Genomic DNA, 13,148 nt, shown 5'->3' with positions numbered 1-13,148 from the left:
CTCCACCCCCAAAATATTTGCATAGTCGAGAGATTAATTATTACTACAAAAGCGATATATTTATATAGTTTTTTCTAAGTCCATACATTTATATATAGTTTGGAACCCGATAGTGAATAAGTTGCACATCTTCCAATTAGTGAACATCTCGTTCATTCGTGAGGTAAGAGATTCGAGTCATGTAGTTCGTACAAAATTATAATGTAATAAAAAAAATACTAATGAATTAGTTGTATTTGGTATGATCATTAAACTAAAAACTAAATTTTAGAATCAATAACACACGATTTAAACTCTAATATGTACATATTAATTTATTTATTGAGAAAGTTATTATTCGGAATATTTATAATAATTATATACTCGAGGCATTAGTTATCTCAATGAGGTTGCGAGTAACTCAAGGTTTTTTTTTAATTGTTTTTTTTATTATTATTTTGTATCTGACTATTTTAGAGATAATTTATGATACATTTTCAATTCTAATTCTTAGAAATTTAATTTTAGAGGTCGTTTCGTTGGTGGAAATGAAATAATGTGTCGGTGTGGAGAACACGTAAGTGGATCAAAAGTTTGATCGAAATCATATATAGTATGGAGAGTTCGGCAACGATGTATGCATACATGGTCTTTACGTGACCAACATGACTTGCTCATGAGTCCTGATACATTGATCGGAGTTTGTCGTCTGAATAGCGATGTACTATTATTACCCTTGCTTGTGATAATAATAATCAAAGTTTTAGGTCATGTCTCAAGAAAAAAAAAACTTTTTTTAAAATGAAGAGAATAGATTAATTTCTCCTAACATGGCAATCCCTCGTTTGTAAGTCATGAAAACTCGTAGAAGCAGAAATAGAACATATACTAGTTAATACTATATCTCAAAAAAATCATTCATTGATCAGGACCAAGAGAAATCTTTCTTCCAGAAAACATTATCATTGCTAAAGTAAAATCCATCTTCCCTGACCAACCAAGAACATTTCCTAAGAGGACCGCACCGATGAAAATCTCTAGGAAACTTAAAGGCATCAAATCTTTTCCTCTTGTCGTCCCATTTCATCGTACACTGGTAATGATAAAGTCCCCATAAGCTAGCTTTGAGATTCCAACTGTAATCGTCGCGTTCTTGGAGAGCTCTCCCGCCGAGATCCATGTCTTGTGATATGCACCAGATCACCAGAGGCAAGGAGGAATTGTTAGTGAATCCATTGATCACTCGAACCTCGTATTCTATCTCCGAGAAGTGCTCTTCCCGGAGAGTCGAGGAAAGGAAGATGATGAAACGAAGGCTGAGAATTATCATTAGGGTTTTGGAGAAATTCTTCATGTTAACTCCTCTGCAAGCCATCTTTTCTTTGGGTAGTGGAATAGTAAAACGTAATTAGTTGCTTATTTTGCTTTCAGAAATGTAATTTGACAAGCGAGTAGCAAGGTTCACAAAGCTACCTACTACGTACCTGATTTTATTTTCCAACAAAAGAGAGTCGATCTTTGTTGTTCTTTATATAGGAAAGTATTGGACTTCTAAACTCGAAGACGCTCAACTCTTTACTGTTCAGTTAAATTAACGAAAGAGCACGAGTTTTTCTTTTTCCTTTTTTCACAAGACCAATGGCCACAAGTTAATAATGCCAACTTGCCATGGTTCTGTTTGGCCGTTTGGGGATGGGTAAAAGCATGAATTGCACCCCGACGTTCACATATTCCGCCTCAAAAGACCCTACCATTATCTTACAATCAACATTAACCGTAACGTTTAATTTTTCCATCATGCCGTTAAATCAATTACCACACAGCATAACTAACCAATCAAACATTACAGTTGACGATGATTGAAAGATAACGGTAGGGTCTTTTGAAGCGGAATATGCAAATGGTAGGGGCCGATTTATGAGTTTATACTCGGATGGTACTATCCAACAAGTTAACGATATACTTCAGAAAAATACCACGATAACAATATCCAAATATAATTATTTCCATTTTAGATATAGTTATGAAAACTCTACCACAAGGGCGACAATTCCATTTCCATGGAAAGTGGCCACCTATAAGGCAAACCTATTGTTCTACAATCACCTACTACATAGTATTTATTTAACCTTGACCAGCATCTGTGAGGCCTACCAATTGAGAAATTGTATTGTCAAGGCAAGAGAATTTAGCCGAGAACTCCTGGAGTTGAGGAAAGTCAACGCAATCCGATTCCCACTGCGAAAGGCCATTGCCAATCATCTTCAAACCACTTTGCAACAACTCCATTCCCTTGCTTATTTCATCTGGAAGCTTCCTCCTCTTCATCGGTTTCTCAATATCCATCCTCTTACAAGTAACTTCGACCCTCTTTCGCTTTATAGACTCCAAATTCTTTTGGACTATTTCTTTCAGAAGCGTGCCTTCCTTTACAAGCAAGCCAAGTTGGTCACTGGTTGGAGTAACAGTAAGTAGAGCCATTTCTTTCTCGAGAAGAACCTTCAACTCAGACATGAATTGTGCCTCGTCTGCTTCTTTCCCAGTCTCGATATCATACGAAAGAGCGGCGTTCTGTGGCACGAATTTCCATAGCTGATTGCAATCTGTGTGTGCAGCGAAATACCCAAAAGCTGCTATTGCCAGATGAACCAATGCCCAATGATGCTCTCTCAAAAGAGAATGATATAAATCACAAACATTGGTGCTCTTTTCACAGTCGTCTCCTTCTGACATAGATATGTGGCCGAGTCCTGCCACGAAAACAGCCAATTCTGGTTTGCACTCAGATAACTCAGTTTCTGAAGCTTCAGGCCCTAAAATAAATAGGTTCCGAATCTCCAAAATGACTCCCTCCATCTCATCAGACGAATAAAGATGTTTCAAATTTGAGATGATGCCGAATGTTTCACTTAGAAGCTTAGAGCAATGAGCCTTCATCTGCTTGTCCATGGCACTTTTGTACTTCTGACTAATAGCAATCAAAAGTTTTAGAGTCTTCATGTCTACATCAGATATGCTGACCTGACTAAAAACACATAAAACCCCATTCAATCGGTTATGTATGAGAAATTATGAGCTGTTTCAAGAGACGAGAAATATTTGAAAAACTGTGGTTGAAATGATAATAAACATGTTAGGCAAGGAAATTTTCAAATACCAACTCAGAAGTAAACATGGGGACCACAGGGAAGCAGAAGTTTCTTTCAGCGAAATTATGAGATCTCAGATTGCTGATTTTGTCTCAACTAAAATATCATGCATTTTAAATGTAAAGAAATTAATGAAAACTTACCCCGACTGTAAAGAGGAAGATAGAGCGAAGACAGGAAGCCCAAATACGCCTGAAACGGAAGCATCTGACATTTTCTCTTTGAAGCTTTCTATGAAGCCATAATAATCAGTGATGGTTTTCTGTCTAACGGTACTTTTCAAATTATCTGACAATAAATTCAGAGGAAAGCCTTCCAACACTAAAGCCACGTACACAATAGATGATGACTGAGATTTGTTATCTCGAGTTAAAGAATTATAAACCCAATCTACTATAGTTGGGATACAACTGGTAAGAATCAAACAAATTGATCTTGCTAGTTTCCTGAGAGCTGAGCAAGGAATGAGAACCGACTCTGGAGAAGCAACAGACTTCATTAACTCACAGAATTTAACAATCATATCATGCACCAAATCTTCCTCAGCATACTGCACTAAAAAGCACCAAAGTTCCAGTATGATCTCCCAGCTCATAAAGTGGGGATGGAAGAAATTCTGAAGAAGGAAAGTTTCCACTTCTGCCCAGACAATGCCTGAAGATACCACAACCATGAAGGTTTTCAGGGCATGTAAGATGGCTTGAAATATGGGCTCGCAAATTAACTCCATATTTTTGCCAGAACCATATGTCTGAGGAATTTGCAGAGTAAGGACAGAGGAATATACATCTTCATTAATTAATATATCCAAAAACCAACCAAGCTTTCGAGCGATCAAAATTTTTACATCTTCTTCAACACCAAGGGAATATCTCATAAAACTAAGAAATAAAGACACCCGACCAAGCAAGTACAATTGTGCTGCTGGCATAGTTTCATTGCTTACCGAAACTATCTCAACCATTGAAGCAGTCAAAAAATTACTGCTTGTTTCTGCTTGGATCGAAGTTGCATGACACCCATCGCCGAATAACCACTCTAGCACATCGATTTTGAGCTCTTCCTTCCGCTGAGAAGAATTATAGAAAGAAGTAATCAAATCCAAACATGTTTTCTCCAAAAGGTCCATCGATAACTCGCTGGCAACTTGCAAATGTTTAACCTGACACATTGATATTATCAATGTCAAAATCATCAGAACACAGCCTGATATTTCCTTGTAAACTGGATACACTTCGCAAGGATACATGGAACATATTTTGGCTGCATTCATGAGGTAAAATTTAACTGGAAGAAACGTTTTTCTTGCTTCTGCCACAGAAATGGACTCCTTCAGCATAGACCAAGCTTCAGCTGCGCATTTGAGAGACTGGTTGACTAGTGAAACTAGACTCATAACAATAGCACTTATATTCACCCTTTCTGCTAATGCACCCTTGCAAAGCTGAAGCAATACTACTACACCTTTCCAAGAGACATTAAGAATTGTTACCAGACTCCCACCATCACTGGCTGCAAGGATTCCTATCTCACAAAGTCTTTCTATGGCACATTTTGTTACTTTTGCTGCATTATTCAAAATAGTCGTCTCTTTCAAGACTATGGCACTTTTATTTGTCTCAGCTGTGGCATCAGAAAATTCCCATTTGACAGCTTGTGAATATACTTCACATAAATGTGTCACAGACTCGATAACCGACTGTGCACACTTGATAACTTCTGGGCCAGATGAATTTATTCTCTGCTTGAAATAAAACAGAGAAATCCTGTTAACAACAGAACCTAATTCCTATCACGTGAGGAGTGTCGATTCTGAACGAGAAATGGTTTCTTCAACCAAAAGAGTTTTGTTGGCTATAGATAAAAACATGATTTCACAGCACTAAGAAACTGACAGGAAAAACAAGCATTAGCCATTGCAATCACTCAGTAGTCAGAACCTTTAAACAAACGAATATGCACAACCCTAAATTAGATGGGGTTCGGGGAAAAGAACCTTTTGCTCAAGATATAGAGCTGGAACCAAGTTCTCTAACTAATACAAAAATAAGCAACCCTATTATGGAAAACAATAGACATCCTCCAGAATCAACCAAGCCATTTCTTCATCACTTTTGTACCTCACTTGACGAATGTATGTGGTGGATGAAACCAAATATTTAGTAAGCAGAGCAGCACAGAATAAATATTCCGACAATCGGGATAGAAATAGCTACTTACCTTACTCTCTGAAATTGCTTTCCGGGTTAAATTCAGCTGCTCTGACAGAAATTTCTCGACAATAGTTACTGTTGCCTCATCAGAGGAAAGAGGGTAACTTGTAAGAGCTGAAAAACAAGCCTTGCAGAAGCCAAAATATTCCAAAAGTAACTGCAGAATTGGGGCTCCATGTGTCAGTATAATATGAGAAAGCATAACTAGAATTCAGCATAGTTAAACATAGCAGGAATTGCAAAACACAATGGGGAAAGTACGTTGAGGCTTAATTATTGAAGAGAATAGCAAGACCAACGATAATGAAAAAGCAGGTCTTCATGGCAAGGAAACAATTATATGGTTGAAGCAAGATACTTGAACAAGCACTCAAGTATTAGTACTTCTTAGTACACCCTATTTATGTAACTTGTCCCCATTATACCATTTTATATACTTCAAGTGAAATGCAAACCATATTGCGTATAAAATGTTGGCATTGCATGTTTTTCCAATTTCCTAGTTATATTGACAGTGATCTACAGATGAAAGAGACCCTACATTGACCACTCTCACTTCTCAGATTAAAGTGAAGAAATGGCACAAACCATATGAAAAATAAATTAGTCAATTGTGTGGCATTTATACTTTTATTTCAGGAGTTGAAACTAGTTTGAACCACTGATAGACCATACAATATAAACATGGGAGACAAATGTACAATGTAACAGAAATGCAGTAGATCAAGAGAGGCTGGAGCTTAAATCTACCTGGAAGAAGAGGTTGGGTTGCTCCTCTTCTTGCGATTCCTCTGTTGACATTACAGTCATCTTGAGATGCTTTCCACACCATATACTTGCCTAACATAGCTCCGTAAATTAAAATAAAGCGCTTTGAAGAACAAATATTGAATAATAGATGTCAGTGTACTTACCTTTGTTCCAAGCTCAAGAATTGGTACTAAACATTGGGAAAAGTGAGACTCCAGATATTTTTCGACCACATGCAGAATAGTCTGGTTCAACATGCACTGATCTATATCTAAGCAAGTGAAGTCTTCCCAAAAAATCTAGTTAAGGTTAAGGTAACAGACTTTTTATGGATGTCACAAAGAGGTCTGCAAGTGCAAGTTATTAAGATCGGTGATTGGGTAGTGACTAACCACGTGGGTTATTTGCAAAGTTGCTTGACCCAATGATCATTTTCACAACAAACAATTAGACAAAATGAAAAGGCTGTTAATGTCAATTGAAGAAACAAAAGAATAATTCCATTGAGGCATGATGATATACCTATGTATTAACTAGCAGCGCACTAACTGAATATTTCACAACAGCACAGGTTGAATTGCAAAATGAATTGGGCATACAGATAATTGCTTGACTAAGAAAAAACTAAAAACAAAAACACAGGCAAGATACTTTTAGGCACTGAATGAGTGAAAGAACATCAGATTTCTCAGATAAATCTAAATCTCCAACTTTAATAAGCAGCTGGACTCGGCTCTCCACCACCTGTCAAAAAAAAATCAAAAGTCAGATTATTAATTGTCACGACTTTTGTTTGGGAGGAAAAAAAATCTAAACCATAATGCAATTCAAATGACTTCACGGGAAGCTCCTTATCAAAAACAAACAAATTTAATTCATTGCTTCTAGTGCGAAAAAATTTCTTTCTTCATTGTCTCTACGATGAAAAAAGCAAGAATTAGAAACTGCAGAAGCGAATTAGTCTCTAGGGATACAGTGACCACTTGATCCAATCAACGAATTAGGACGTCTTTGACGAATCTACCAGTTTCATTTTGGAATTTCGAGAATCTTTAATACTGCCCCCATCCCTAATTACTTGTCGCTTTTCGAGAATAGAAATCAAACGTACTTGACCAAAATAGTTTAATGAACAAAGAAAAACGAAACAAACTAATGAAAACGGCAACGAAAGCTTACATCTGAAGATTTGATGGCGTCGAGTAGCTTCTGCATTTCCTTATTTGAGATTTCTCTATCCATATCTCAACGGCTTCTCTCTCTCTCTCTCACTTAGTTTGATGGCGTCGATAAGCTTCTGCAATTCGTTGTTACAGTCACAGTTTGAATTTGGTGTAGGAGATTATTCGTGTTCTAGTTTTCGATTCCCGCCTAAAACAAAGGCTAAAATAATTCGTTATAGCCCATTGAAAGTGTTAAATTTGCCTTTCATGAGTCATTTTCTAATGGGCCTTTTCATTTTCCAATAGGCCTAAGCCCAAAGTATACTTTTGGCCCCCCATCGACACAAATTAGATCATCTTTTGGAGATGGCTAAGGGTGAGTTTGGATTTCCTTTTGGTGATTTTAGATAAAAGTAAATTTCATTCAAAACATTTGAAAAGTGACTTTGCATGAAAGAACAGATATGGTATTTGGTAAACTATATTTTATAAGTACTTATACACAATTATATGTTTGGTTAGATTACTTTTAAAAGTAGATAAATAGTTCAAATTATAATACTATCCTTAATCATTATATTTAAAACTTCAATTTTAATAATTAATTTTTAAATAAGATTGTTAATTCTCATAAAAAGAAAACAGTGTTACGCTATTTATTTATTCATTCACTTATTCTTTGACATGTGAAATATTTGCTTTTTTTTTTAAACTAAACATTCATCTTCATTCATATATAATACCCACCAAAGCTACATCGAGTATCGTATTACATGGAAAAAAAGAGCTGCCAGAGAAACACTGGAAATGAGCAAGCTCATAAGCCACACCTTTACCAGGTCTCCTAACATGGCGAAACTCACACTTAGCAAAGCTACCTGCTAAACTTTTTATTTCATTAATGAAAGCTCGAGCCATCCTCGGCCATCTCATTGATGACCAACAAAGAATCCGACTCCACAATTATGTTTAACTCTCCCTGTCCATGAGCTGCTCGCAAACCTTCCAAAACACACACTGCCTCCGCTTGAAAGGCATCCTGAAAAATAAATATCACCAATCGAACAGGCCCAAAATATTTTGCCCCTGGAATCTCTACAAACAGTGCCAAGTCAGGAGAAAGTATCTCTACTACAAAAGCTTGCATCACAATTAACCTTTCTTTGCTCCCCCGCCTTGCGGAATCCACCTAGCATCCCTGCTTAAGCTCGTCACACTCCTTAAGTACTCAGAAAAAGCAGCCTGCTGACAGATAGCATGCACTTTAAACACTATTGGCATCACAGCTGCACATTTCCCTTCAAAATAACACAGATTTCGATTTTTCCATATCTCCATAAGGGAAACACAAGCTCGCACAATAAGAACATCATCTGTCAAGCCTAAAATCTCATCAGTCCAGCTCTCAACTGTTAAAGCATTACTGTCTGCAATCATAGGCAAACCAACAGCATACCAAACTCGCTTAGCCCAACAACAATTTTTCAGAACATGTAGCGCCGTATCCTCATCATCCATACAAACATAGCATCATACCTCGTTTGCGAAGGAACAAAGCAGCAGTATATAAGTCGTACATTACATACAACGCTATGCAGGCTGGGCAGCTAACCCCAAAACAATATTAGCAAATATAATAGATAGCATTGAGCAATGAAAGGAGTGACAAAAGAGCTCACATAGACCAATAACAGTACAGATAGATTCTAATATTAGCAGCATATAAAAGAAAATCAAGTGATACAACAAATCCATTAGTGCAAAACATACAGCAGCGAGTGAAACCCAAATACCAAACACAAGATTTCATAAAAAAATTCGTAAAAGGAAAATATACAAGAAAAATGAATTATATGAAAAGAAATATATTGAAAGAAAATTAGTGTACCTATCCTGGTCGGCAATTGGTTTTTGAATTTCAAATTTTCTCATCAGCTGAATCACCGTTCAAAACATTGAGAACATAATTGAAGCATTCTGCCGATGGAAAACTGAGATGATCTGCAAATTGAATCAATATTTGATGTTTCAAATGATCAGTTCAGATATCATAGCTCATCGATTGGTTGCTATTAGAAGGATCTAACTCCTTGACATGGCACAATTTCGCAACAAATCCAATGACCAAAAAAAACCTAATTTTCAATCTGTTAGAATTCAGAAAAGGATAGACAAATCTAGCAAATAACAGTGAAGGATATTCCATACCTGGAAAATTCGAAGAGAGATTCTCTTTGAAGAATTGGTGAGCTATCGAGCTCTAGTTCTAAAAAGAAATCGATGTTTCGGAGTTCCGATTTCTAGAGAGTAAGAGATGGCAATTGGGTGGATGGGTCGATCTCTGACCAATCTATCGTGGATTTGTATATTAATGATTTTAATTTAGATTAGATCAAATGTTAATGAATCATCAAATTTGAATCCAATTTTAATGGATTAATAGATTATCTGATGGGTTTTTATTTATATTTTAATTTTTTCTCAAATTTATCAATATTAAAATATATTTCTATTAAATATAAATTTAAAATAATAATTATTATTCGAAAAGTTTAATATGCAAAATAATTAAATATTAAGTAAAATTAATAATCAAATTTGTTCAATAATTTATTCTTGAAATCGAATAAATAGTAAAAATCTATTTTTAAGTTTAATAAAAAATGATAAGTTATTTGAAATTATTATTTAAATTCGATCATAGATAACTCACTTCTCTTTAAAATTGATGAAAAATTCATAACTTAGACATTCACATTTCTTTTCAATTGGTAAATCTTTATGATTTAAAGCATTCACATCTCTTTTTAATTTATAAAAAAATATATTATAATAATTTTTTTATGTTCCTATAATGTAATATATTTTTTTAATTTTTTCTTTTTAGTTTTTTTATTGAATAAAATGGTCAAATTCATGGGTCAATTAATAATTTAGTAAATTGATTTAGTTCAATCTTATATAATGAATTGGATTGAAATGATCTAGGTCACATTTTCAAAAATTAAAACTGTTATTTTCGTAAATGATTCGAATCAATGGATTGACCCATTTTGCCATCTCCGAGAGGGAGAGCGCAAAAATCACGTTTTTATCTTTATATTTTCATTATGGCGTGAAACGTGAAGGTTATGACATGGAAGGGTAAAATGGACTCAACTCTTAAAAAACAAAGGATATTTCTGTCTATTATTTTATATTGCGTTTAAAAAACTCCTTCGCGTAAAAGCCAACTTTTGGAAGTACCTCCTACTAACTTCTCAAAATCCCCGTTTTGATTATGGGCTTTACACAAAAGTGGGTGATTTTTCTAGCATCCAAACGGGTCAAAACGCATCTATCCCTCTAATAAAAGCAAAAGTAGATTCGAAAAGTAAATACAAACGGCCCCTAATTCTAATATTGCAATCTTGACTGATATGTAAAGCCACACTTAATAAGGATGGAGACAGTATATGAGTTAAATTAGATCACCTTTTGGAGATATAGCTAATTCAAATCCGATTCAACATTTTTTTACCTCGATTTTGTCAGATCATACGTAAAGTAAAGCTCAAGAATTTCTTATAATCTTATTATTAACAATATCTACGAAGCTGGAATCTAGCTTTAGATAAAAACAAGAGAAAGAGATGTTAGTTTATTTTACGGGTTTTATGCTTTCATCATGTGATGTTCTTGTTCGTCATCTTTATCGCCTTGAGACGTCGGATGCATGTATGCGACATTTCCATGCACATTTTAATTACTCACCCCGGTATATATAGTTGAATTGCGGAAAATATTATCGATTATATCAATAACTTTTACCTAATCTGAAGGACTAAAAATTATATCTATTGGAGATTGACGTACTTAGAGTACTTGGTCACAAATTAAATTAATAATAATAATATGTCATTCTTTATAAAAAAAAACAAGATTTATTTTTATAGATTTGCACCATTAAGAATTCTAATATAGAAATAATTTAAAAAACTAACCCACCTCTAACCATCTTAGTCAACTATATAATCTATTTTTATTAAAAACATCTTCCGTATTTTTTTTTTCTATTTTAAATTTACTTTACTATCTCACCTCCCATTTTTTTAGCTCTCATTTATGTTTAAACAAAACTAACCATTTTTGTTCTTAATTCTCGCCCAAAAAACCCAGAAAACCTATTGATGTATGTGGAAAAATGAATAAATTAACCCACACTTGTGAAAAGTAGAAAGTTAAGAATGATTTTTGTTTCCTGGATTTTTTTTTTCTCTTGTTATGAAATCAAGAGATTTTTTATCAAGAAAGATCATAATACTTTTAACAGTACAGTCTTTGATCATGATATTCGATAGCTGAGTAGTATTGGTGTATGGTTATGATTTTCTGGGTAGGAAGAACAATTTTTTTCTTAAATATTCAGAACCGAAACAATGATAATTTAGTTAGGCATGTTGAATAAGTATTGTAAGTTTGTTATTTATAATAGCTAAAAAAATGGGATGAGTCATGAGAGATAATCCAGTTAATTTAAAATAAAGGAAAATAAATAATTAAGATTTAAGAGTAATTTAGAATGAAAGGAATTTCTAATTAAAATAATAGTTAACTAATCTGGTTAGGGATGAATTAATATATTTTCATATTAGGATTTTTAGTGGTTGCATCCTATAGAAAAACAATACTTACGAAAGCAGAAACATAAAAGAGAGAAGTACAAATACAATTGACAAAACGGAAAGAAAGGAAGTACAACTAATTAACAACCTGCTGTACGAACGACAACATACGACAAACATTATAAATTAACACCAACATGATACTACGTTACTCTACCAAGAGAGTAGAGCTAGTTGTGACTAAAATTAAGTTGCTACTGATTAAGAACTTAACTATAAATTAATTATGGATAACTAAACATTACCGAAACCAAGTAAATTATCCAATAGTAATTCATCAAGGAGTAGTCGATTTAGGGTGATCAGTATTGCATATTGGGTGAAAGCCACCGCCAGCACCGCCACCAAGACCGCCAGTACCACCGCCAAGGCCACCGAGACCACCAGGTACACCCGGCAACCCACCAAGACCACCAGTAGGTACACCGGGCAACCCGCCAAGACCACCAAGACCAGAAGGTACTCCAGGCAACCCGCCACCACCAAGACCGCCAAGACCACCAGCACCACCACCAAGACCGCCAACTCCACCGCCAATTCCGCCAACACCTCCTATCCCACCATACTTACCGATTCCACCAAGTCCTCCAACCAACGGAATTCCCCCCACGGCGCCAGCGTAGCCACCCACACCGCCAAACCCTCCAACGCCACCGTAGACAAAATTCTTCTGATCACCGACCGCCGCCGTTGGAGACTCGGCCTTAGGAACATCTGCATGCAAAGTTGTTTGACCATTCTGACCCTTTAATTCTCGCTCCTTGGTAACATGAGGACTATTATCATTTGGCAACAAACGAGCATTTGCATTATAATGAACAATCAAAACAACTATAAGCACAAAAAACATCCACGACATAGCCATCGTTCTTTTTTTCAGTTATTGATTGTTGTATAGAGATGAGCATATAATTAGGGTTTGTGGTTTTGCATGTTTGTATTTATAAGTGAAATTATATGTTGTAGCTAGTGTGGTGGGTAGCTAGGAGTTGAGAAATATTAATGGAGGGATAGTAAATGAGAGTATCGAGAAAGCAAATTTCTTTGAAATGAGTATCATAGAGACAGAGAGTTATTAAGTTAGGTTACTTGAAAAGAAGAGAAAATTTAAGGAAGTGTCGATCATCTAATAAAAAGTCAATTCCTTGAGAATTTCATCGTTTGTTTGTATTCATTTTTTATTTTATCTTTTTCCGAAAAGTTGTTCGTATTCATTAAACAATCCAAATT

General features: G+C 35.2%; 2 protein-coding genes across 2 annotated transcripts; both read right to left on the bottom strand.

The window, feature by feature from the left end:
• Window positions 1-904: 904 nt before the first annotated feature.
• LOC139882489 (S-protein homolog 20-like) lies at window positions 905-1,354 on the bottom strand. Its single transcript, XM_071866802.1, has one exon. It carries the CDS (start codon window positions 1,352-1,354, stop codon window positions 905-907), a length of 450 nt encoding a protein of 149 aa, XP_071722903.1.
• Window positions 1,355-2,103: 749 nt separating this feature from the next.
• Window positions 2,104-8,172, bottom strand: LOC139882488 (uncharacterized). The gene is made up of 6 exons (XM_071866801.1): window positions 8,002-8,172; window positions 6,743-6,835; window positions 6,092-6,181; window positions 5,349-5,498; window positions 3,272-4,869; window positions 2,104-3,004 (listed from the first exon to the last, which is right to left on the bottom strand). Exons 1-6 carry the CDS (start codon window positions 8,170-8,172, stop codon window positions 2,104-2,106), a joined length of 3,003 nt encoding a protein of 1,000 aa, XP_071722902.1.
• Window positions 8,173-13,148: the final 4,976 nt, after the last annotated feature.

This window comes from Rutidosis leptorrhynchoides, unplaced genomic scaffold (assembly GCF_046630445.1).
Source record: "Rutidosis leptorrhynchoides isolate AG116_Rl617_1_P2 unplaced genomic scaffold, CSIRO_AGI_Rlap_v1 contig276, whole genome shotgun sequence".
Classification (NCBI taxonomy): domain Eukaryota; kingdom Viridiplantae; phylum Streptophyta; class Magnoliopsida; order Asterales; family Asteraceae; genus Rutidosis; species Rutidosis leptorrhynchoides.
This window is presented reverse-complemented; position numbering and strand designations above follow the sequence as displayed.

Coding starts and splice junctions, on each gene's coding strand:
- LOC139882489 (XM_071866802.1), bottom strand. CDS start 1,354: ATGGCTTGCAGAGGAGTTAACATGAAGAATTTCTCCAAAACCCTAATG.
- LOC139882488 (XM_071866801.1), bottom strand. CDS start 8,172: ATGGCTCGAGCTTTCATTAATGAAATAAAAAGTTTAGCAGGTAGCTTT. Junction 6,836..8,001: donor CGATACTCGATGTAGCTTTG/GTGGGTATTATA, acceptor TTTTTTTGACAG/GTGGTGGAGAGCCGAGTCCA. Junction 3,005..3,271: donor TCTTCCTCTTTACAGTCGGG/GTAAGTTTTCAT, acceptor ATGTGTTTTTAG/TCAGGTCAGCATATCTGATG.